Genomic DNA, 27,329 nt, shown 5'->3' with positions numbered 1-27,329 from the left:
TATTCATAATCTCATATCTTGAACCCTTCTACAGTTAATTAACTCAGAAAATAAACATCACAATGTAATTAACAAAAAATACACAAAGATTTCACAGTCAGCAGCTCCCTCTCTCACTGAAAGACGTGTGAGCTACCTCCACACCCTCCCTTAGAGTAAAAGCCAGTCGGAAAGTGTCCGCTCATTGTCAAGGCAACCATCTGTTTTCAGGGTGCCAGCTAGAGATGGGGTCTCCCTAGAGTGGGAACAGGGGTCTGAGGAACGACGTCTAGCAGACGGTAGCCAGACCAAACCAGACGCCATGTCCTGTTCTGGTTTCCTCAAGGGACCCCTGCCGTCACCTTGGGCTGTCACTCAATCCAGCGCCACCTACACACACTTACACTGAGGGGGTGATCTGCCAGCTGGTGTGTCTGTGTAAGGCTCGACAGTATGCTTGTTGTGTGTTTGTATTGTCTGGTTTCTAAGCCTGGTAAGGGAACATTTTTAAACTGCTGGTGGAGACCAAATTTCCCCTAACACCCACACCTTTCTTATTTTTTTACTCAGTCATACAGCATATATTCTGCTTTCATCTCATTATTTGACAGATTAAGTAGCACCATGTTAGCTAACTGAGCTTACATACAGGTCAGTGGAGATGGGGAGGCAGTAACATCTGCAGGGGGGGAGATGAGGTAAGGAAACAGGCTGAGGTAGGATAGATGGAAACGTTTATGTAATAAGAACAGCATAAAGAAAAGAGTGTGCTCTGTTATGCGGGAGGAGAACCTTGTTAGCAGGGAGACAAGTGGTGTTGATCATGCAAAGGGTCATGTAAGGCTAAATAGGTTTCCTTATATAGCTTATCTCCCACACTGAGGTAGACTGTACCATGTGCAGTTACTGTATCTTTCAAGGTTCACATTTCTTCTTATCCTATCTGAGCTACTCAATAGAGCTGAATGGGAGCTTCCCACATATATTGGGGTTTTCGAGATGCCATTTTTCAGATCATAACATGTTGGCCTTTAGGTCTTTATGCCTACCCACCTTTATTCACCATTACTTCGGTGGCAGGGTTGGTCAGGACTGCAGGGCACACACTGAGTTATTCGATGGATATTGCAGTGAAATGTGGTTCAGACATCCATGATGCCGTCTAATTACTTTCCTTTGACATTTTTGGTTCTCACTGAAATATCATAATTGGTCTGGATTGGCATTAATTTTTATGAATTTTAGTAGAACTGACTTTTGACTGTTCTTTCAGCGCCACTCACAGGTCAAAGTTCTCACTGTGTGGCAGACATTTATGGTCCTCAGATGATGAGTCTCTCTGATCTTGGTGATCCTGTGACCTTTCCCCTTTACTCTGTCGTAGTTTTTAGTAAAAGTCTCAAGAGCTTTCAGAAAAGAAGATGATTTGTATTTTTTGTTTACTAGCTGTTTCTGTTTAACGGGGTTGAGTATCTTTAGTGCATTTAACCTTTTTTTTTTAATTTCAATGCTTTCTGGCGGTTTAAAGTTGAAACTTTATCATCATAGGGGAGTTGCACATCCTTGTCTCTGTTTTTCCTGTAACACCAAATATATATTCTGCTGTATTGATACTCAAGATTTAAGACAAGTCGTTTTAGTTGGAAGATATCTGCTTCATGTTTGGCTACACTGAGCTTCTGGCATGGTTGTAGTATCTTAATCTTGTTGCTTCTCTGCTGTGCTAACAACACATTTTGATTGGTGCCAGAATATAATCTTGATTCAATACCCAAGCCTGCCTCCTGCAGATTATTACTTCTTTTCTTTTAGTCCACTGCCTGTGGCTGCTGTGGCTGCCTCAGATTCCTGGACCACCCACCTTTGCGTGTTGCCAATACACATTTAAGTGTACTGCCCTCACAATCAAGGCCACAAAAACTCATGCAGCAGAATGATATCTGGCCAATCCTCCCATAGCGCTGAACAACTGTAATTGTCTCCACCTTTGTAGACACCTTACCGCAGCCTGTCATCTCTCTCATATAATCACTTTCTGCTTCTCTCAGTCTTTCTTTCTCACACATAGCAGAGAATGACAGATCATGCCCTGTCCTTCAGTCGTCTCTACAACACCGTGACCATTATTGCCTACCCTTTATCTTGACCTGTCATCTCTCCCCCTCTCCCCGCTGTCCTTATGTCTCTTTTCTCTCCCTTGCACATACAAATACCCTTGCAATGTTGTTGTGTTGGTTCTGTCCAACTTGCTGATAGACATCCGGTGGCACAAAAGGAGGCAATCTTAGTCCACTGTCGAGCCATTGTTGTCTCTAATAGAATGGACTGAGAGGTGAAGAGGAGCTATTGATTCAGCTGACTGAGAGAGGTGTATGTGTGTGTGTGAACAAAGAGAACAGGTGACTGTTGACACCTAGCTGAGAAAGAGAAACACAGACTATATGTTTGTGTGATGTGCCCCCCTCACTCATGCGGGTGAATCGGCATTGCTTCATTTACTTAGTCGCTGGGTCAGATGTGCTAGATGGACAGATGGTGGTAGAAGAGGAGAATGTATGAATAATAAAGGAGTCAGTTGATTTCCTCCTGTTGCCTCAGCTGATCAAAGATCCGACATATTGGATTTGACAAAGAGGGGAAGTGAGTGGAAGAAGGATGGGGAGGAAAAGGGAGAAAACAGAAAATGGGACAAAAAATATACATGAAAAAGGAGGTGAGTGATGAAGGGAAAGGGACTGAAATGAGAAGGTGAGGCAACAAGCTGAGGAAAGGGCGATGACAAAAAAAGTAAAAAAAGTAAAAAGAAAGAGAAACAGATCTAACTAAATAACAGTCAGTCATAAAATAAAATGCAGAGCAGCATGGAACAAAATGAAACACCGGGAACAAACAGAGCAGAGGAGACATAATAGCATGTTCAAAACACTTAGTCAAGTCTAGCCTCATTAGCACCACCAAAGTGATGAAAATAGACAGCGAAATGGTGAACAGAAGGTGGGAGAAGGGAAGAGTTAGGGATGGGTAGAGAAAGAAATTAGAGGAGGGAGAAGTGTAGAAGGATTAGGATGAAGAAAGTAGTAGAGAGAAAAAGAGTGGGAGTTGGAGGTGAAAAGAGTGAAATGAATAAGTGTGGAAAAGGGCAATAAATAAGCAGAAAATATAGGAGAGGATCAGGAGAGAGGCCAGAGAGCCAAAATCCCACCCATCACAGTGGAGCACATTACACATACAGTATGATTGTTTAACAGTTTCAGAGATCATTGTAAGCTCTCAAAGTTTGACCAACATGGCCGACGTCCTTCCACTTTTCACCACAGATTCCAGAATGAGAGAGAAAAAGTATGACAGTAATGTTATTTTTCATTATATTCTCACCCTGCGTATGGCTGTGTTCACATTACATCCACATTTTTACACATCTTCATGGTGAACATTGTTCTTCTCTGATACTTTCACCAACAACAAAAAATATTATGTCTGTGAGACTGTGCTGCCACTGTAGGGTTTGTGATGTCAACAGTCATTGCATGTGTAAAGGCAAAAAAAGCCGAATGGATTCTGACATTCACACTCATGTGGTATGGCTACAAATCAGATATATGCATATATATATCCAGAACAACCTCAAATTTGAGTCATCTGATTGTAGCTTATGTTAATACATGCCATTAGAGTATAAGAAATTCCATACTAATTATACCATTAACACAGTTTTTTGTTCCATATAAGCAAGCATCTTAAAATGAGCAGGGTAATGACCAATACACTGATGGAGAGAGAAAGTGTGAGTGATAACAGACAAAAAGAAATAATGGGCAAAATATGAGAGTAGAGAGCAGCCAGGTTATACTGAGACAGATGCAGAAAGAGGACGCTGGTAATGGAGAGACTGAGGGTGAGAAAAACAGTTGATTAAAGCCGGCAGCTTCAATAATGCAAATGTAATTATGTGTAGTGGCCCCCTCACTCCTGCTTTGCACATTAACAGCATTAACACTGGGATAGCAGAAAAAGAGGGAGCCAGGGCAGAAGTTTGGAGACAATGATGGGATGAAACATGATTTAATGAGATAGAAGAAAAGTAGAACAATACAGATGGATGGACAGATAGAAGAATGTTATAGATGGAGGCATGAAAAAAACAATAGTAGAGGAGGCAGATTCCACCCTGCCAGCCACTGATGGACCCGAGGACACAAGCGCCTCAGGTCTGCTGTGCCTGAAGGACAACTGGAGCTGTTTATTGCTAAACGACTTCTCCTGCCCCTCTCGTTCTCCTTCTCATTTTCTCCCTCCATCTCTCTCCCTCTCCATCTGTGGGAAAGTTTGCCACATCAGCTGTTCTCCGACCACACTAAAATGACCCCTCAAGGAAACGTAATCCTCACTGCGTGTGTGTGTTTGGGTACACACACAAAATGCTTATGTGCTTTTCTCACATGTATTGTATTCTGCAAGTTCAACCAGCAGACGCGCCCACACCTCTGATGATGATCGTGTTCAGTTATTATCCGTGCTTCCAAAAGCACATAATTTTGTACGTAGATCCTCAGTTAATGAAAATTTGTCTATCATTCATTCTTATTTTTTTGTTTTTTATATACATGACTTTAACATCGGCAAGACAATAATGACATTTTGTAGAATCTAGAATCTGTTCCAGAGCTTGCCAAAAAAGGGTAGAAAAACTTAATTACCCAGAATACATTGCCAGTCTAACCACTAACAAGAGACATGTCTGCCAGTGGCCATATATAAAACCTACCTTATATGATCCCCATTTACACTAGTTTACTCCACCTTGCTGTGCTGTGTGAAACAGGCAGAATGGCGAAGCATGTTTTTAAACCTCTGAGCTGGCATCAGAGGTATTAACACAGACAGATTGAATACTGTGTGTGAAGGGACGAGCCTGTATGGGCCCATAGAAAAAGAAACACACCTTGTGCAGTGATGGCATGTCTTTTGAAGTGTGCACTAGTGTGCATTAGGCAGCATTATGCTGGCCTCGTTATAAGTCTGTGTAAACTAGCGACAGAACATCAACAGTGGAATAAATAGGCGGTCATCAGTGCAGCTTTATACCCTGATCTTTGTGTGAAACTGGCTGTTCTGTTTGAACAGAAACATTGCCTTAAAGGTAGGGTAGGAGATTTCATTCTGATGCACTTTTTGTTAAATTAGTGTAACTTCTCTTTACAATCCGATAGCAACCATTAAACCATTTCGCATTAAAACGAAGAATATTAATCATCTGTGGAAGCTATAAAAAGCTAAAGATATCAGCCAATCCTCCGGAACGACCCTGTGCGGCTGGTTGTCACTCTCTTCCTGCTCTGCGCGCACCAGAGAGGTACGCGCAGGTCTTCAGGTAATGCGCGTCCATGCGATTGGGAGGCGTGGCTTCGGGGTGAGCGCCGAGAGAAAAGGGGTGTGTGTTTACTTTAGAAATCTAAGTTTTCAAAATCTCCTACCCTACCTTGTTTTAACACTGTTGCCATCGCTCTTACTCCACATCTGTTCAGCTCACTGCTTTTGGTCGTTTCGTCAGCTTTCTTGATCATGAAGTTAGTTTTTAGCAGCCACCATTCATGTGAACTTATCGCAACCAATGCTTGGGCAAAGTCCAGAATGTCTGAGTCCAACTTATGTTCCTGGTTAAAAAAAATGTGGATCTACAGTTTGTGAAAAAGGCAACATGGAAGTGCTATTCATTTATATCTTTTCAATATACAGTCACCCTTTCATTTAGAGATCCAACGCCTTTTCGTCTCAACACCTTCTTCTATCTTGTTTTCAAGCTGATCTAGTGAAGACTGAGCACAGTGACTATTTGACAGAGATAATAATGTGCCTTTTAACATTTTATCAATTCACCTCTTCACACCAAATGTGAGGCCAGGACACATTCAAGGCCGGACTGTTACATTTATTTTTGAGCCTTATTCACAATCAGCCTTCTACTTTGTCTTCAAGGCCGGAGCCAAACATGTTTTCTCATGCCAGTGTTACTGAGGTGGCCTCGTTCTGTATTTACCATTTTAAAACACAGGCCCAGGCTTTGTGGTAGGTGTGAAATGGGACCTGGTAAACACTTGAAATCTGTAATGGCTGATGCACTTTTGTGAAAAGGAAAATGTGTCATTTCAGGGCATTTAAGTGTGCGTGATGATACGCTGCCTCTCAGGCCAAATGGCTGCAAAACATCAGCGTGAAACAAATCATGTTAGTTTTCTCAGCAACAGATCAATTTCACAGTTTGTCGAACAAATTAGAGAGAAATATGACAAATATTCCTGTAATAAAATATCTACTTGATCTCCTTGGTTTATCTTGATTGAGTTTCCCTGCATTCAAGTGTTATGTGGTCACCTCGGGTTCACAGGAGTGTTATGAGCTTGGTTGTGACCTTGACTCTCTTTCTGAGTGATACCTGTTTCATTTACTCACCTAAGGAATCAGATAAAGCATCAAAATACCAAATTATCACACATACAGACCACCTGTTTGAAGTTTTTTCTGCAGTTGTAGTTGGAGCCTCAGTCCATATTGACACTGTTGGATTTTTCTCTTCCTCAGGACAACTATACATTTGCTCAGCCAGGCATCCAGAGGAAAGTCAAGGCCCTGGAGGAGCTGGTCAGCAGGATTGATGGTAAGTCATCTGCCTTGCCTCCATCCATCCATCCATTCACCCATCCATAAAGTACTTGCTGTTCCCAGCTCTGCTACTTTAACTTGATTTTCACTTACTTTTCCTGTTGCTGAATTTTCTTTTCCTTCCTGTGTCATTCATCTTTTTTCTTATCTTTCTTGTCAATCAAACACTTAGACATACATGCCAAATATATGATACCATTTGACATGGTTGATAGTCATTTGTATTTCCATCTACCAATATTAGGTCCTTTTCCACTGCAGGAACAGTTTTACACTCTAAATCCATCTGTTTGTTTCTATTGTTAATCTGCTCTGAGGTATTTCTGAAAGCCTGTCCTCGCCAGAAAATGCAACAACATGAGGTCATTATTACAGTCCTTGAAAATAGAACATGTGCGTGTTTCTCCGACTGCATTGCTATGTGGTCATGGGGGCTGGGACTTGTCCCGATCATAGATGAAAAATGTTGACCACACGATGGGAACAATTTTCTTTGTAAAATTTTTGTAATGTTATAAATTCGTGTGTTTTAAGAAACCTTTTTTTTTAAGATTGACCTAGCCCCTACCCTGTTTTTAATGCCTAACTTTGACCAGTAGTTTTTTCAAGCAATTTTAGTCAGGATTGAAAAACGAACATTAATTGCAGGTGAAAACAAAAACAGCTGGTGGTGTCAGGGGGACTTAAACCTTTAGCTCCTGAGTAAGAGTTCACTGCATTGCATGTACCCCAATATATCCAACCTACTGTCTTACTCTGACTTTTGCAGCTGTGTCTGTCTCATGTTCAGGTGACATCGGGTAATACAATATGTACCATATGAACATAATCGCGTGTCATACCTGTCGGTAGTATTGTTGACAGAATGCGGCGTCTTTTTAAGAGCTTGTGTTGATATCTGACCATGACCAGCTCTGGAGAACTTTGGGGCCCATTAATAGGCCTCTTTTGGTTAAACTTGGTAGTCAAAAAAAAATGATAAGCAGGATTTTACCAAAATGAGGCAAGACAAGGACAGCTACTAATGAGGTCCAAATAAATTAACCGTTTGATCCTGCAAATCAGTTTGAATGCTGAAGGTTCCTGTACACATTTGCCCTTTTTCAAACGTGCCCTGGGTTCCTGCAATGTAAAAATGCCTTCAGCATACATCAACAACAGGATAATATGATAACAAATAATTCAAAACTTGCCTTAATGAAGGAGACATTTTACAAGTGGATAATCTCCAGCATTTTTTCATGCCTTAATTCTTTCGTGTTCTTTGTCAGGTTGTAACGTCATGACACTACAATCGTGTCTGACTAATTTCCACTCCACTCGGTTGTCTGGAAATGTGTACGTGCTAGTGAGAGCAAAGCAGTGGCCTGCTGAGGCCTGGAAATTAATGTATGCACAGTGAGTGTACTCATACACAGCTCAATGACATTTCACGTCCACTCACAACTCTGTGTTAATTAGCAAAGCTACTTTTCCCTCTGTGGCCCCCATTGTCTTTTCTATTTTGTCAAAACTATACGTGTGTCACTTGCCTTGAATAGTTTCCCTATCCAAACGTAACCACTTAAAAAGGCGTGCTGCGTTTCCCAGCAGTCCACAATATATTCTGGAAAACAAGGTCTCATCAAAGCAGGCTTTGGTGCATTGGTCATGTTCTCGGCTAACCTTGGTGCTATCCGACTGTCCTGTCACCTGCTCCGTCAGCCAGAGGGAGGGCTGGACTCACCCATCGCATTTTAATGGGTGGGGAGAGAGAGTGCATATGTGTGTGAATGTCAGAGGAAGGCCTGTGTGTGTCTGACAGAAAACTTGCTGGGAAGCGTGTGTGTGTGTGTGTGTGAGAGAGAAGAGCGTCTGCTCAAAAAAACACGCATAAATAAGAGCACACGAGGAACCCCATCCACACTCCACCACACCCCAACAACGGCATAAAAAATGAGTCAACATTTTTACAGTATCTTTTTCCATAAGTGCCCTGTCATCATAGTTGGGGCAGAGACATTTTATACCTCGCTAGCTTGACATTACCAGCTCTAATGAGATCACAGATAGCTTTTATCTTGTGTTACGGGATTGTTTTTCGCCCTGCTGTCGACATAGCATCTGTTTTGGGAACAATGGCCTCTCATCTCTTCCAAAATTACCTATCAGCGCTTATCAGCTGCAGTGTTATCCAGAGTGGTGTGTGTTTTGATAAATAAAGGTGGGGTCCTGTCTTTTTATAGCAAACTGCAGGAAAAATTGACAACACGATTCATTTTTTCTTATAAAAATGTTTATTTTTCTTTCCTTGTTAATATCTTAATTGTTACCAAGATTACCAGCTCATTACATATTCAGCACGGATTGTATTTAATCTTGAGCCTCATTAATTTGTTGGACAACTTTCTGCAGGAGAGAAAATCAATTATTCTCCAACCTTCACCTTTCTTCTAGAAAAGGCAAAGGGAAATGCATTAGCTGTTAATATGGGACTCTGGTGCTCTGTTTCAGCCTTGTATCAGCTGGATATCTGAGATGGGGACATTAGTAGTTGATGGAGTGTTTAAGTAGACACGGTGGGAAAGTACTAGCTTGTCATGATGTTGACCTCAGCTCAGTATTTGCCATACTGTGTCAGTAGGACAATGTAGCTCTGGCTGGCTTGCACAACTTTTCTGTCACCTTTTTTTTTTTTGCAACACGTCATATCTGCAGTGTGCTAAAACATTGTTCTTAATTGTTATAAATTCTACCCATGTTTTTCTTCTCTCTCCTTCCTGAGCTGTGGTACCTTACCCCCGATTAGCACAAATTAATCATCTGAGCATAGCTGACGACAAGCTGTGGCTTCTTCTCGTTGACCAAATGCATTGTGCATTGCATTTTGTGAACATGTTTGAAAATAAAAGGGTTGTTCCTCATCTGCATCCACACTGAACCAACAGCAGACATCTTTTATTGTGAAATTTCTGTTTTTTTCTTCTTTCCCCAATCTCCCCCTATCTCTGTAATTATCCCACTTGTGATAAGTAATGCTACCTCTCATTAGTCTTGCTTGACACTAGCATGTGTACCTCCTAAAAGACAAGCCTCTTTGTTAGCATGTAATGTTTCTCTTATCTCTTCATCTCCTCCTTAATCTTTCTGTGTATTTGTTGCATGCAAGTGCATTAGTACAAGTTCATCAACATGCAAATTGCCCGAAGGTGAATTTATTTATGCAAATGATCAGGATGAATTTGCAGCGTGCATGCTGAGCCTGAATTTGGCATAAAGTCTGGTAGCTGAATTGTGACACCATGTTGCATAATAAGAGGCTTCAGTGTGTTTTTTTAATGGGTTTGAAAAAAGAAAAAACAACATAAGAAGGTAATTTGGGTTTCTGTAGCAGTAGCTTTCTTTTGAAGAGGCCCTGTATTTTATGCACGCATTTGATATGCGTGTATTTCATGTGTGGCTCCAGCAGAGTATGTTTTGCTCTTCTGTTGTTTTTCTTTCTATTAAAATCTCTCCCCTATTTAAAGCTTCACATTCAGTCCCGCTCTATGGTGTCTTTTAACCTGGCCTGAGGTCTGTTATAGCATTTTTTTTTTCCGGTCTCAAGGCTGTTCCATACTCCACGAGACAAAGAGCAGAGAACGCACTCCACGGGTGGTAAGAGATACAAAAAAAAGGTCTTTTCCACACTGAGGTACCATACTCCGCGAGACGTGTGTGTGCAGAACTCCTCATACGGCCCGCCCACTAAACTATGGGAAACTAGGAAAGACTTTACTGAGTTTTTTAACACACCACAAGGACTTGTGCCATGGCAAGAGGGCATTATACAGAGAGGGTGCCTGCAACAGCGTGAGATGTCCGGCGATGAGCTGTGAAAATGCGACATTAAAAGTAACAATAGCAAAGATTCAGTGTTTGTGCCTTTATGACCACATTTGCACATCTACTGTGTTCCAATGTGCCTGCGATACTTCAAACTGTCCGGTGATGAGCTGTGAAGATGCGACATTAAAAGTAACAATAGCAAAGATATACTGTTAACGAGCCTATTATGCCCGGGTATGTAGGAGTATATAGAATGGTAATAACAGTCACCATCTGGTATGTGTGAATGGCTGTCTGGAGTTATTGGTGACAAATCACCCTGACTTGCCTTTCTTTCTTTTATTGCTCATCATGCAAACCCGGTATGGTCTTATCTAAATCTGTTGAATCAGTGCTGTTTATACACCTACCTATATACCTGGAGAGGCTCTTGCGCTTCTCCACTTTCATCACGCCCACAATAAATTCCGACCAATCACAGCATGGTTGCCGCACAGCCTTGAAAGACAAAGTTCGGCCCGGACCCTGTGCACAGGAGTGCGGATCAGCGGGCGGTCAGAGACAAAAAATGATGTCATTTTGTGGGCGTAACGTCTGCAGGGGGGGAAAATGTCTTTGTCTCGTGAAGTATGGATCCAGCTTTACCACGCAGTCTTCTGGATGCTGGAGTGGCTTCTTCAGTTCTGCTGAACTGCCATTGACTTTACCCTCGTTAACAAATAAGACAGTGTATAGGCTGATCTATAGTGTTGAGGTCTGCTTTTTGTTTACTCTGTGAGAGGAATAGTCACAAATACATTGCAGAGACTTTTCTATCATTAGTGGTTTTCTGATTGTACAGCCGTCACAACAATAGCTAAGTGGCTAGCTGAGTGTACAGACTTAAGATTTTCAGCTGGAGCTTTTTAAGCATGCTACTTTATACAGCTTTATCATCTTTGGTTTGCCAACTGATCAGCTTCAAGCATTAAGCAACAGGGTAGCATTTTATCCATGAGTTGCGCAGTCTAGTTATTATATAACATTTCATTTCATACAGTTAAAGCTTCTTCCTGCCAAAGAGTTTAGCCTTGTTATTTGTCAAGGCTACTTGACAAAGGCTGCTGCTACTGCTAATATGTGTGCACCCAGCGTGTTCAGCTTACCAGCTTACAACCTGCAGTAGAAAGCATGTCACAGCACAATGCCGTATACAGCAATTGATAATATAAAAGCTCATTGATAAGTTGCATATTCACCACTTTGTCTGGAAATACAACAGCTTAGGTTAATGTTTGTGTTTAATCATTACCCTGACTGACGAGCTGCCATATGCACCAGGTTTTTCACCATCATGTGCATAGCCAGGACCACTATTGGGCTTTCTGTTTTAATATGAGCTTGACAATTAGTATTTTTTTAATGCAACTCTTGGAGCTAATGTGGATGAGCTAGTGATTGTCTATTGTCTACGTATGTCTGACATAGAGGACCTATTGTTTTATACACTGCAGGGTATTCCAAGTAGTAACCCGGTCAGAGCTATAGCATACCCAAGGAAATAAAAGAGCTCAAAATGATGCATGCACACAGACAATGGTGTCTGACTTGGTGTGCATAATTGTAGTTAACAAACAACAAATGAGGACAAATAGGTGTTTTCTGTCTATGGTATGTTGAAATTCAATCTATGTTGAAGCTGACACGAGTAAAATTAGATAAAGATGAAGCTGAGTGTTTACATCTTCTATGTAACGTATATTTACAGAAAGAGGAAACATAATAGAAAAAACAACAAGCAAAATACAAGCAAATTTCAAGAACAAGCTAAGAGCAAAAGATGGTGCTAGGAAAAAAGAAAGCTAGTCAGAGAGTGGGAGAGGAAAAAGTGTTACTGTAATTACATTTATTCCAAGGAGAGCATGAAGTCAGGCAGAATTGGCCTCCTCAGCAGAATCCTGAGAGCCGCTCACTAGTCACTGTATGACCTCTGACCTTCTACTGTCCACCAGCCACAGGCTACAGTCTGCTGTGGAGAGCTGTACAGTCGGCACCATGGCCTCGGTCCTAAACTTTAACCAGCAGTAGGAAGTAAGACAAGACTCATCAGTCAATCACTGTCTATGAGACATGTCACCCTCAGCCTCCATGAGTACCCTACACAGCAGTGTATGCTCTGCCCTGTTCCAGCTACAGCTCAGACTGAAAGTCATATCTTTTAGCGCTTCACTTTAGTTTTTCTTTCTGCTTTTGCATTTTTTTTTGCTTCTTAAAATTTAATTTCACTCTCCTTCTTCCTCTCTCCTCTCCAACCCCACTGCGATAACTCCTCATGACAAACGGCACATCCTTCTACCTCTTCCTCTCTGTGTTTGGTGGAGGCGCTAATATTAGGCAGAGCAAGTTCATTAGTGTAATTTAACATTGTCTAAAGTTGTTCCACTCTCTTCGCACTCTGTTTGGCAGCTAGCTAAGATCTGTCACCATGATGCATTCACTGTTAATGAGCTTGCCTTGTTTATGCTTTTACAGCAGCATGTGATAATTAAACTGCAGAGAGGAGTGTGAAATAATAGCTTTGTGTTTACTTTACGCCCCGCTCATGTGGTGGAGTGTGTGCATAATTATTAAAGATGCATATGTGAGCAATGAAAGACAACTGTCATTGAAGTGTCTGTGTGTGTTCTAAAGTAATAATGTATGTGGTCTTGGATAAAAATATCTTACATAATGTTTCACCAATTAAATCTTTATTAAAGCTGTATTTGAGAGAGTGTACGTGTTCTTGTCAGTCAGCCCTGATTAAGAGCACGGAGTGTGAGAGAAGAGGATGCTATAGTTCCTCCCTAACTGGCTTTTCTCACAGATTCCCTGACAGCTCTATAATTACAGCTCTATTATGAAATGTGCGTGCTTCTGTGCGCTTGCGAGAAAGAGAATGAGTGTCATGGGTTTGATGACTATGAAACAGGGAGTCGCTGAATACTGAGTGGTATTTTTAATCTTTTGTTATGTAAAGAAGGATAAAACAAACATTTATCAAGACCAGAGAAAAGGAACAAAAAGGCGACAGCTCTCAGTGTCACGGCCACGTATGTAGCAAGTTTTCAGCTGATGAGAGCTGCTGCCAGCATGCCTGTGATGCTGACATCCACACTGATGTTTTCACCCCACACCAGGCCACGTCCAGACCTCCTGATGTAACATATGGTCCTCGCTTTGTGCAGTAGTGAAACGTAATCTGAGCCAATTACAGGAAGTGAACACGTTTTATGGGTATAAGGAGACAGATGTGGATATCTATAACCCAGCTGATGTTTGTGACTCCATAGAAGTTACATCACAATGATGTGGGAAAACAATATCTGGGCCAACAATGACAAAGAATACGTTTATGGTATTTTAGCTTGTAAATTAAACAAAACGGCAACAAAAATGTTGGTGACTCATCCTACACGTTAGGCATTTTCTGAAGGTTTCTGTGGTTGTGAGGTTTCACTCATAAATGGCAGATTTTCTCCGCAGTTTGATCTCTGTTGGACACAAATGTACAATTGGCAGTTGAAGGCAGTGTTGGTAGTGTTCCTTGTTGGTTGCTTTCCTGGTTATACAGTAATGACCAAGCAGATGCAGAATGGAGGGTTTATGGTATATTGTATTCATACAGTTAAAGATCTTAAAGAGAAAAATATAACAATACATAATGCTAATATGTGGCTAATATGTTAACATGCTATTGGTTCACCCAACATTATCTCCCATTAATCTGTTGTAAAAGGTAGCCCACCGATTGACGTTATACAAGATGTCAGACTTCAACAAAACACATGTTTTTTATTGAAAGTAGTGATGTATATAACATAACACACATATATATATAGTGTGTGTGTGTATATGGATATGGATGCCTTTGACCTATTTAATATGCGTTTCATTCCTTACCCAAGATGCACTTTAGTGTTGTTTAACAATACAATTACACTCCAGTTTCTCATCCTGCTGTGGTTTGACCTGTAGCTTTTCTGAGACAACTTTGATAGCGCTGTAATTACGTCTCTATTATGAGGAAAGTACTGTGCGTGTGACACTGACTGCAGCATTTATTAACAGAGAAGGAAGTTATGAAGGGATCTGTCTGTCAAAGAAAGGTGTCAAATTGACAATAACAGGGTATTTTTAGGGATCTCTACTCTTTTGGTTTTGGTCTACTTGTCTGTATGTTTTACATCTGTTTATTATTAATATTTTGGCAGAATCTGTGCACCGCCACATGCAGCAGTACGAGGTGGAGTACCTACAGTTTGCCTTCCGCTGGATGAACAACCTCCTGATGAGGGAGCTGCCACTGCGCTGCACGATCAGACTGTGGGACACCTACCAGGTACAAACACACACAGCACAAAGCTACTGTTATTGTGCTTCTTTTTTTTTGGTTATCTCTTCATTGCTATCTATGTGGGCTCTGCATGAGGTGTCAGAAATGGGGATATTCTCTGATAATGGCAGCCATGATTGCCTCAGAAGTGGTGCTTTTGTGTTTGCTACCATTATATCCCATCCTACCCAGCAGTGTGATGCAACATAATACAGATATTTTTAAAAAGGTATTCAAACATCACAGCTCTCTCTCTTTCTCTATGGCAATCTTAATTACGCAAAGCTGTCTATAGAGCCAATTTGCTCATCCTCATCATACAGCCTTGCTGCTGACACAATGTTGATCTCATTTCTTCAGTGTAAGCACACCATCAAATGGAGTGAGGAGTAAGGAGGAAGATGTAAAAAATAAACATTTCAAGAGAAGGCTTTGGGGTTACTTTAGTGATAAAACATGTGGAGTAATCTTATGGTTTCATTTTTATAAGTGTGCACGAGTGTCAAAATAAAGCCTATTACTGCTTTGACCTAGATGTGTAAATGTTCATTCATTCAAATCTGGACTTCATCCTGCTGCCCTCTGACATTCACACAGAGCTTAGGCAGCGCCTACAGTTAGGCCAGATTGTTAACCTCAGCTGGCATTGTCAATAACACCTATTGTCTGCTATTGATTCAGTGGTGTGGAAATATACTGTATGCCTGAGCTGAGTACATGTAATGGATTTCCCAGTTGATGCGATCATGTCACAGTGTTTGATTAGATTGACGAGAACTGATGGCACTTCCAGCTGCGCCAGGTGTTCATAAGTGTATCTTCTCTGCCTTCTTGGTGACAGTATTGTTCTTCCTGCTGACTGTTCTCAGCGTCTTCAGAGCTTGTGCCTCATTCTGCTTTTTATATATTTGTCTCACTTTTCACCAGAGTGCGAGGCGCAGAATTCAGCAAAGCGAAAGAGCTTTGCAAGCAAAGTTACTTGCTTCCAGTTCATAGATTTTTGTTGCAATTAAGATCTGGATCATTTGACAGGACGGATGGACCAAATGTAGAAGGAAAGGTGTAGCACAGTGCTGAAAAAAAGATGAAGCTACAGATTTGACGTCAGGATGAGTTAAACGCAGAACTGTGAGTCTGTGAGTAAATGTTAGTTTATGAGTGAAGTGCATGGCCCATCTTCAGCTGACCATTTCTTGAATTAATTATTAGTAAATGAATATGCTTTAAGTGTTTATGAACTCTGACTGAACTTTGAGCAGTTCAGTCAGAGGCCACACTGAATTAAAACACCTTTAGGTTACTTTAGAATCACATAAAAAAATATGATGCCAGCATGTTTAAAGTGCCACATCAATGTCCATCCTTGCTAATTTTGTGAATGCATCTGTCTAGTGCACTTTACATTTCACATGTTATAATTGATATAATATAAAATAAAATATAATAATCCTGGACGTTCAGGTCTTGAATGCGTCATGTGATGTCTAAAACAAATTCAGTGTTTATCTGGCAGATCCTCTAAGTTCATATGCAGTGTTGATGAAATTTAGTTGTGAACTGTATTATACTGCACGGAATACTTTCCCTGTACCTCTATCCATGATTATGGGCTTTATTATTACAGTAAAAAATGAGCTACAAAAAAGAAAACAGTGGCAGGAGTAAAAATGCTCAGAAACTTCTTGTGGTTCAGAGGGTTAACCTAGCTTCCAGAGCTTCACAATAATGTTACTAAATTGTCCTTGTCAGTGCAACACTAATTAACTTGATTTCAGTTCCTTTGCTCGTATGAAGAATTAAATGGCTGACAGTTAATGTGGAGCCTGTTTTTTTTTTGTAGAAAGAAGCTCACTTTGGTTGACCTGCAGACCCTCTCTTTTCATTAACACACTTCCTGGTCAACTATCCATTATAATAAAAGACACATTATCTTTAAAAAACTCTGCTCCATACCCTTCCTTTGCCAGTGTCAGTTTTTTTGCTTGTGACTGTTTATTTTTTTATTCATTTTTATGTCTTTTATGGTTAGAGTGGATTTTCCTCTGTGTGCGTCGATCCTGCTAACAGCCTTGCCTTAGATGGTTTCCCCAGTCTTTTAAGTTGTTTTTGATGAATGGATTAATGGACGGCTTAAGTAAGGGAGGGAAAGTGCGGTGGGCATGCATCAAGACAGTTATGGAACAGAGTGGGTGACCTTTGCAAAACTAAATATCCTGATAAATCTCAGCTTTACTGTGGTGTACAGTGTGCATAATAACAGACAACAACAGGAAACAGGAAGTACTGCTTTTTAAAATGGCATTTAGTCACAATTCATGGCTCACTTCCTGAACATAAGTGATGTCAGAACAATGAGTACAATGACAGATATGTTGTTACCACTTATTTTAAGCTTTGTACTCCTTATGTAGTCAGGTCTATTGCAAATAATTATAAAGTATACATTTTCATATTTTTTTACCAGTTTCAAACACAGTTCACCTCAGGTCTATAAAAGAAACCAGCAATCAATGATTAAATAGTGTTGTTGCTTTGTCGTGACTTGACAGCAACCCAAGTACTGTTGTACTTGTAATCCATCCTCTAAATTTTTGATGTTTTTACATTGTGATTTGGATCACAGTCCCAACACATGCATGCACACGCCTATGCAGCCTTTGATGCAGCACACAAACACATACACACACCTTTTTTTCTTTGGCTGGCTCTGTCACAGTGCCTCACCTCCAGTCCCAACCTGGTAGGGGAATTAGACCATTTCCACTCATGAAACTTTCAGCAGAGCTGTCAGCAAAGCACAAAGCTATCCCTGTCTGTTCTGCTCTGCTCCCCTTTGTTGTCCCTTTAAAACTTGTTTTTCACTCAGTTTGTTCTCTATCACATTCCCCCAGATTTACCCTTTTATATAGGGCTCAACATTACAGTTGTCCTCTAAACAAATAAATTTAAACCTTTGACTTGTGTGCATCACTTCCTGAGTGAAAAATAATACATTTTCCTTTGTTTGTAAATGCAGAATTTCAACAAAAAGAGTTCAAGGCATCCAATCGTATCTCTTGTTTTCTTTCTATTGTGCACATGATCATGTCACGCCTAATGTCATGCCATTTCTCCTTTTAATTGTCAATTTGTTCTTTAATCTACTTTGATGCTGTCATAACGGCAGCATCATAAATCACATATTTGCATTTAAGTAACTTAACATTTGTGTCATACAGATTTCAGCATAAAACTCGAGACCTGATCGAGTCCTGATTTGTCAGTCAGCTCTCAACATGAACACACTTTCCTGCATTCTGTATGGTGACCACCATGGTTGGTGTTGATGATGTATTGTGTGTGAAATAAAAGCTGTAGCTTACTGTGTGGGATCACAGAAGTGTAAATCTTTTTGACATTAACCACCATATTTATGTTTCCAAAATAAGACAGACCGTCTATAAAATGAGAAACGTTTCTATATGTTTGGTGTCTCTTCCTTCATCACCCTTTCCCGTACCTGACAGCCCACAGTGCAGATTGTGTTCCTTTACGTTTGCCTGACCTTTTCACTGTGTGGTTTGGATGATTTGATTTGTTGTGTGGACCCCTTTTCTACATGACCGTATACCACATAAACATCAAACTAAAACAGGTTTACCAAGCTCGCACGTGTCCTTAACATACCGTGTTAATTCAGTCCACATGGGGCTGTTGGTCTTGTTTGGGTCTCTTGCAAATGTTGATAATAAACAGGAAGACTTTACCCTTTGCCACTGAGCCTGTGTGTCTGTATGTATGTATATATGTGTGTGTAAGTGTGTCTTCCAGGGGAGATTTTAACCTGAGAGTTGTAATGTCTCTGTTGTGGTCGTCCCTCTGCAGCATAGCCATCTGTTCAGTAGCCCAATCCAACATAAGACATCACTTCCTGTCTTTCTCTCTGTCTCTTGTTATTTCTCTCTCCATCTGCAGACTCTTCCTCGCATTTGTTTTCCACTATTTTTTCTTCTATTTCTTTTTTATGTGTTTTGCCCTTTTCTCTACTTTTTGTCTCTATTGATCTTAAAAGAGGAGAAGTGCAAAGAGAAAGATAGGAGGAGGAATAGTGAAATAGTAATTCAGAGTGAAACGCACACAGACACACATACACAGACTGCTCTTCCCCAGCAGATAGACAGACAGACAGGGACCAAATTATCCCTGTTGCATGGAGCATGAAATTAGCAAGTAGCTCAGTGTGGCAGCATTAGCATGGCTGTTAAAGGGATACTATGACATTTTCAGCCTCAGAAACATGCTCCTTTTCCAAATGGACAGTTGGATTTACCAAGCAGGGAGCTGTTGTTACTGTCCATACTGATCAGATGTGATCAATCTATAGTGGAAAAATGTGGTAATTTACTGCAACATAGATCAGAAGATTGGCTTGGATTGAGATTAAATGCATTGACTGAATTTAGGACAGTGACCATTTTAAAGAACCATACTTTTGAGGTTCTGTGTTATAATGCTTTAACTTTACTATTGATAAGCAACTGCAACTATTGTTATATGTTTTCACTGATTTTATTAACCAAAACTTCCAGAAATTATCTGCTTCTACATCAACCTATGCTAGGGAGTAGTCTCCACTTCTATAAAACATCTGCTACTGTGTCACCCAAACAAAACATTGTCCTCAAAAGACCCAGAACCCATCACCTATTATTTCTCACCCACATATGATGTATGTAAACATAATAATTTGAGCTATTGTAGTAGTCCACTGTTAGTCTGGCGTGTACTGTTAAGGATTGGACCAGCCTTATATGGCCCTTTAATCAGGCCTCATCCATACCCATTCACTCTGTTAAAATAGTAGTACTAAAGAGTCTGAGAGTCTAAGGTTTTGTTAGCGACTCTTCATGAATATAAATTAAACCTGTCAGTTAAATAAGGATGGATTGTGTGTCCATCCCACAGGGATGTGGCCCTCCTCACATTTTCCTGCCTCCCTGTCTCCTCTCTGTAGTAATGGCTGGCCCCATGGTCACTCCAAACAATAAGACAGGCCTCTGTAGACAGGACCCTGGTCACTCACACACACGCAGCCTGGCTGATAAATGTGCATGCTCGTACATGAAATTCTGTTCTCTGTAACCCTCTGTCGTACCCCTGCTGCCATGAGCATTAATATGTTTTTTTTCTTTCTTACTATCTCAGACACAGTCTCCACACGAAAGGAGTGTCACAGGTTACACAAAGGTGGCATTTCTCACAGAGTTACGTACAAGGTTTAAATTTCTCACTGCTGTATATTCTCTAACTTACTCAAATGTCTTTGTAAGCATCCATGCATTATAAACAGCTTTTATTCCAGTGCTTTCCTCTCAAATTCAGCATTCACACTAGCGCAGAATGGGGTTGAAGGGAAACAGCAGGGATCCAAAATTGACTAAATCTGTTGCAAAGTGGGTATTCTGATTTTATAATTTTCACCTCTGATTAACTTTAGCACTTCGTAATTTAAAATATTGCCTACAGCAAAACAGCAAGCTTGAGGAGTTCACACTGGGACACCACACTATGCTGAAGTTGCCTGAAATGTATTCAAAGCCGTTCCTCTGAAATACTCTTTTTGAACGGATTCCATCATGACTTGAATCCACTTTTGTCATTGTTAAGTCTTTTATTTAATTTACAATTTAAAATATCTACACCTTGCTCAGTTTGTCCTGCACGCGCTATCTATCCCAGCCCTGAGCAGCACATCACACCCACAGGAATACTTGTGCAGCTTGTAGCAGCTAATGTCAACTATTGCAATCATAATGCAGTCATGTTCATACACGTATAATGTGAAAGAAGCTTTAGAATGCCATCACATTCTATTTGTGTGATTGTTACATCACTTTAAAATCTGCTGGTTGATCCGCCTACATCAGCCCGAGGCACAATCACCTTTTCACCTTGTCTGGTGTGGGTTCGTCAGAGTATCAAGTTAGTCCCCACATCAAGCCGCTTTGTTTAGGAGGGATGAGACTAGTCAGACAGCCAACACAGCAGTTTGAAGATGCAGTGACATTGCAATCCTCCTTCTCACTCTGCATCCCACGTTTTCTCCTCCGTTCACCCTTAGCCTCCTACTCTCTCTGTCTCTCACACTCCCTCGATCCCACTCTTCTCCCTATCGACTCCTGCTCACTGTACCTCCCACCCCCCCGTCACCCCCTCTACACCCCACTTTGATCAGCAGTGCTTGTCAGTCAGAGTCTCGTGTGTCTCAGCCAATATGGCTGCCCTGACACGAGGAAGGTGGAGGACCAAGAATAACAATGGGAGGGGGAGAAGGAGGTAGAGACAAGTTTGACAGAGTCACCTTGACTCCCATGACAAACTTTATTTTGCAAATCATATTGACGAGGAAGCCTTGAGCTGAAGCAGCAGTGGATGGATGGAGCAGGAGGGAGGAACAGAGTGTCAGACACAGGAATGGGTGGGAGAGATGGAGGAAGAGAGTGATGAGTAGTGGACAACAGGGAGAGAATGTTGAAGTTTAATGTTGTAACTTCATTATGTACACGAGTTTGATTGTAAAATATGTCTTTACATATTAGTGACTAGTTGCTACTAGCACAGATTAACTGGTTGTTTTCTCTTTCTTTAGTCTAGGTAAAAACTAACATGTTAAAAACAAAAAATGTTAGTGAGTTGAACTACTGTAACTGTAAAGGATTTTTTTGTGGTCTCGGTGGCTAAGCTTGAAGTTCCCCCCTTCATTTTAGTCGTGTTACTAAGCTAAAATAATCCCCTCTTGGCTGTAGCTCATTAGTTAGCACAGTGATGCGTGAGCAGTTTCAGTCTCACCTCAGTTCACCTCTCGGTAAGAAAACAGAAGTGTATCTCCCTCAGTGTCAGACATACACTCTGTATGAAGAATTAAACCCATTTTCTAATGTGCATAACAAAACTTGACCTTTTTGAATTTTCTAACTCATGTTAAAGGTGAGTTTTATTCTAGATTTTCATATAACAAGGTCTGGGCGGTGGGTACTTATCATTATGGTCTCATCTGTTTTATGTGTTTTATTAAGGTATTGTATTTGATAAATTCTCACATATTAGGCAGCCAATATTTCTTCTTTGATAACCGACTTAGATACAGGTTAAAGCCTGAGGATTATTTTCAGTCAATTCATCAGCAATCATGCCAGGATTAGTATTTTAATCAGTCAGCCAGTCAAGCACAGAACAGTTTTTTATTTATTAATAATTATTGTAGCATGTTGTTTATAATGTCTTCTACATTGTCTGCTGAGAAGTTGAACTTTAAATGTGGTGATTAAAAGTCATTGAGTTGTACTAAAAGTTATATTCCGTCAATAGTTAGGCACTTATTCCTGATGCAGCTCACGGAGGCAATAGATTTACAGTAAATGGTGGAAATGATTGAGGACAAATTGAGTTATAAAGTCGTTTTTGATAAAGAAAAATCTACAATTTGTGAGAAATTTCTTAAAGTAATGAGAAAAAGAATGAGTATGTGTGTGACAGACTTTTGTTGAATGAGACTGAAGGAGGTGACGGATTGTGAGAGGGGAGGATAGATGCAGAGAAAGGGTGACAGAGAGAGAAATAGAGTGAAATTCAGAGTTTCACAGTCCCAAAGAGTTCACCAGTGCCTTCAACCATGAACTCACACACACACACACACACACACACACACACACACACACACACACACACACACACTTTCACACACACACAAGCTGATGGAAGAAAGGAAATTAAAACTTTTGCGGATCTTTTGGGACTGATAAACATTGTGCTCCTGCATGTCACTCATACACTCACTCATCTGTGTTCCTGTGTATGCGTGTGTGTGTGTTTGTGTTTGCTTGCTTCACTTGTTTGAATTGCAGCCGCTAGGCTAGACCAACAAGCCAGTCACCTGCCAGTTTACAGCTCACATAACGCCACGCTTCACCGTTCACAAACACCCTTCTTTTTTTTCCTCTCGTTTGCTATCCTTTTTCTCTCTCTCTCACACACACACTTATAGTTAGAAAACTCTATAAATTAGTTTATTCGAGTGGGAGGGAAAGTGAGAAGGAAACTGAACAACAGGAGATGTACACAAAGGCACAGGGAGGATCAGTCTGTCTACAAATGTAGTTTTTGTTTTCATAACATCGCTACTTTGTTCAAATCTGTGTATCCACCATTAATCTGTTTATTCCTTCCTTCCTGAAGGGAAATTCAATTATCTCAGTAGTGAGAGGCTGTTTTTGTTAATTCCTGCAGAGTGATGGCTCACTGGTATACAGTACATAAATGAGAATGGTACTTAAAGCGCAGCACTTGCTGCTGATTGCAATGCCTACGTGGCAAAGTGGAAGTAAATATTGCTGCGCTCTCTAAAAATCCTGTGAACTGAATTAGCGTAACACATGTGTAGCCCTGGGCCTTTTACTCACCTGTATGTATCTAACATTTTGCTGCAGCAGTGCTTATTTACAGAACATGTGATCAGTTGAGACACATCAGAGTGCACACTTGTAGAATAATTCATGAATTTATGCGTTAAGTGTGAGTGCGTTTCATCCTCCTCTCATCTGCATCCTCATGTTTTGATTGGTTGGTGCAGTTCCTCACTTTAATTCCATGAATTTAAACAAATGTGTCAGGTTATTATCCTGTGTATGCTGTGGACACTTGCCAACAAGCTCTGCATGTCATTAAATTAAAAATGTCTTTCATTTACACATATCTCATTTTGATCACGTTCTCAGTTATAAACATCATAAACTGTAATACCTTTTGTTTCTAGGCAGCATCTTCCCAAAACAGGAAGAGGTCTGTAAAGGCTCAGCATAGAGTTGTGTTTCTTCTTCTTTTTTTCCAACTTATAAAAAACGGACAGAGAAATTTCACAGATTGCTGTCAATCTCAAGAACAGAGAAAAGCAATGTGTTTTGTGACACAATATTATTAAAACTGTCTGTCCAGAGGAGATAAGGTTACATGGCGCTCTCTCACTCATACGCAGGCTGCCACTGCCTCACTCTGTCACTCTTACAGTCTTCACAACTCCTTTATTACTGAGTATTTTCTTGCTGGTTGTCTTAGCCCTGCAGATGTCCCTCAGACTTAGACTGGCATCTTTACAGTGACAAATGTCGTTTTGCTCTTATTTATTTGGCCTCGTCCTGCCTGTCGGAGATATCCTGCAAATATGATACACATTTACATTTACATGCTTTTCACGTTCCGTCGCCACAGTCTGTCATATACACCATAGAATCTGTATAGATAGACAGAGTATGTTTGTTAACTGTAGAGAGGAGCATAAAGGTCAGTGATTCTGTTATGTTGGATACTTTTTTTGGCTCTTTTACTTGAATAAACATTAAATAAATGATCTGTGAGCCATGTTTGAAAAGAGACAGGTGGATTGAGTCGCTCAGTTTACCGAAAGAGGGTGCGCCCTGAAAAGAGACTGAAATTAACATGTTCAACCTGGTGTATTGCTGTCAGTCAGAGCTGGAGTGAATTTAAATTGTGCTCTTTTCTGCTGAAGACAAATACCTGATGTTAGTGGTTCTTTTGGGAGTTATTTGTCCAGTGAAAAATGAGTAAAATACTCACTGTGTTCCTGGTGTAAGTGTGCAGGCACATCATGTCAAACTGCTGTGGCCTAATTTATTGTTGTAAGAAATTAGATTCAATCATATTGTAATATTGCAGTCAGTCATGCAGTCCAAGACTTTATTAGTTACTAGGAGCATATATAGCTGTAATTTATGAGTAGACAATAGTGGATGTGTTATCACTGCAGGTGTAATGCAACTAGAGCTTTTCTTTATGCTAGGGATAATAACACTTTGTATAATTTTGTGTCTTCTGTGCGAAACACAGTCATTACATTGGTGAAGATGACAGTTTGGTCACATGTAATAAATATAGTTTAAGGCATTATATACACTGCCGTTCAAAGGTTTGGGGACACCAGGCCAGTTCTATAGCTTTTCTGATCAGCATAACAGTTCAGCTGTGCTAACGTCATTTCACAGGAGTTTTCTAATCATCAATTACTCTTTTTAACACGATTAGCTAACACAATGTACCATTAGAACACAGAAGTGATGGTTGCTGGTAAAGGGTCTCTGTATACCTTTGTATATATTCCATTAAAAATGAGCTTTTTCTAACTAGAATAGTCATTTACCACATTACCAATGTCTAGACTGTATGTCTGATTACTTTAATGTTATCTTCATTGAAAAAAACTTTTTAAATAAAATAAAGACACTTCCAAGTGACCCCAAACTTTCATTCATTTCACAAATGCAATGTACATTTCAGCTACTGCAGCTGGAAAAAATACTATACACGCAATCTTTAGTGTCAGCTTCTAGCTTAAAGATGGACACTATACTCATCTCAAATACCAGCACTGTGCATCCAGACATATAAGTTGTTTTTCTTACACTGTTTATGCAAATATCCCATAGCTCTGCCTGCATTCTTACTCTACAAATGGATTCACTGGGACATTACACACTGTGATCATACATGTATGGCTAATCCAAGCCTTCCATCCACACCAGTGTATTAGCTATAATGACATACTGTGTATGTGCAACTGAATTTTCCAACATGCATGTCTCCATTCAGATTGGCTTGCATAGATATTGTGTCTTTCAGGGGGGAACATACTCCTCAGTCACTTGCATTCAGAGGGCCTGGTAATTATTGCCTCTGTGATGGGGCTCTGGAGGAAAATGAATAGAACAAGGAACATCTCATCCTTTGTCTTTCACCCTCTTTAATTCCCCCCCGCTCATTGCAGAGTCATAAAAAAGTAAGCTGCCAAACGTAACGATGGGCTGAAATAAAAAGCGGCGCGGAGGAAAAGGGGGATTTGTATCTTTCTTTGTCACCCTGCAAATGTAAATTTCTGGATTGTGACAGAAAAATGTTTTATGTTCAGCTTTTTTTTGTGTTCTCTCTTTTAGCATCGCATAAAAACGCTTCTAAATCTTACTCAAAATGAAATATGATGAAAGGTATAACTTTACCTACATACTTTTCTTACACCCTAAAGCTTGAATCAGATCAGTAAAACATGGCACAGGTGGATATATTTTTATTAATGGATGTGATGTCTTAAAGTGTCAATCATCTGTCTTTCTCAATAGGCTGAACCTGAGGGCTTCTCCCATTTCCACCTGTACGTGTGCGCCGCCTTCCTGGTGAGGTGGAGGAAAGAGATCCTAGAGGAGAGGGATTTTCAGGTAATGTGCACACAGGACACAGGGGGCGCCATGCACCTTTGTCTTTCTATTCAGAAGTAGGACCCCAACTGGCACGTACACACTCATTACAGATTTACAGTACACGTAGAAGACAAACACACTGGAGTTGTCGGCACTGATGGTAATATACTGCACATAGCTTCATGTAGATTTACTTCCTGGTTATATAAAAGCAGCATTAAAACAGTCCTGCTGGAGAGTTTGTTCATGGCCTACATCCCTCCCCATTACCGCCCTGGTCATTAACTGTGAGGTTCAAAAGTCGTTGTGAGTGCATTAGTAGATGACAGTAGACAGCTGCCAGAAGGTGACTTTGGTTGCCAGGTCGCAGGGGGGACCAGCCTTCTTAACAGCAGAAACACAGCCTAATGTCGTCACATACAAACAACCATCCTCCTTTTTCAGTAACCTACTCTTTACTGACTACCTTCTTTTTAACAGTAAACATATTATATCTGTATTTTCTCAGTTCCTGGTGTTTACATAATGTAATTAAATAGGGTGTTCTTTAAAACCTGACGGGGCGCTTTTATATTAACCGGCGCAGGTTTTGTTGACTTTGTGGTAGTGGCTTAATTCAATTCAGTTCAATTCAGTTTTATTTATAAATCAGAAATTGTCTCAAAGCGCTTCACAGAACCTCAGAGTGTGAGACCCAGAACCCGAACCCCCCTAAGAGCACTGTGGCTAGGAAAAACTCCCTTTAAGAGGAAGAAACTTTGAGCAGGACCCGTCAACCTAAGGGAGAACCAGTCCTGCTGCTAGTCGGCCGGGTAGAGGAGGAGAAGAAGAGGGAGACAGGACAGAGATGATAAAGGAGAGAGAGAGAGAGAGGAGCAAACATGATACAAACATGACAAGCAAGATGAAACAGTGATTATATTATAATGGATAAACTATATATATCGTAAGTCCATATAGTAATAGTAATTTGATAGTAATCAAAGCAAAGATGAGCAGCAGGGGCTAGTGAAGTCGATGAGCACAGGAGAGATCAGGGGCCGGTATGCAGGTCTTGGGACCTGCAAAGAGAGAGAGAGAGCGAGGCACAAAACTACGAGGAAGACAGTGAACACAGATTATGAGACGATATTACCAGTATGAGCCAGACTAAGGAGAGTAGAGGAGAGGTCAGACGGTGAGGGGGAAACTGCTCAGTGGGTCATGTTTGTGCCCCCCGACAACGTAGGCCTAGGGATAGTTCAGGGGCCGGACTGCAGGTCAGCATGCAGGTCTTGAGACCTGCAAAG

The 27,329-nt window shown here is 40.6% G+C and overlaps 1 protein-coding gene across 4 annotated transcripts in view; it reads left to right on the top strand.

The window, feature by feature from the left end:
* Window positions 1–27,329, top strand: part of tbc1d22a (TBC1 domain family, member 22a) — a 116,763-nt gene that overhangs the window by 65,571 nt on the left and 23,863 nt on the right. For 3 of the 4 annotated variants that reach the window (XM_028399258.1, XM_028399259.1, XM_028399257.1), the window contains 3 exons: window positions 6,559–6,634; window positions 14,679–14,806; window positions 25,963–26,058. In XM_028399258.1, the coding sequence (XP_028255059.1) occupies window positions 6,559–6,634; window positions 14,679–14,806; window positions 25,963–26,058 (300 nt within the window). Of the gene's footprint in view, window positions 1–6,558; window positions 6,635–14,678; window positions 15,011–25,962; window positions 26,059–27,329 lie in introns of those variants that run through there. The other variant, XM_028399260.1, reaches the window with a different exon arrangement.

Source organism: Parambassis ranga, chromosome 2, assembly GCF_900634625.1.
Source record: "Parambassis ranga chromosome 2, fParRan2.1, whole genome shotgun sequence".
Lineage (NCBI taxonomy): Eukaryota > Metazoa > Chordata > Actinopteri > Ambassidae > Parambassis > Parambassis ranga.
Note: the sequence above shows the minus strand (reverse complement) of the source record. Positions and strands in the feature narration are given on the sequence as shown.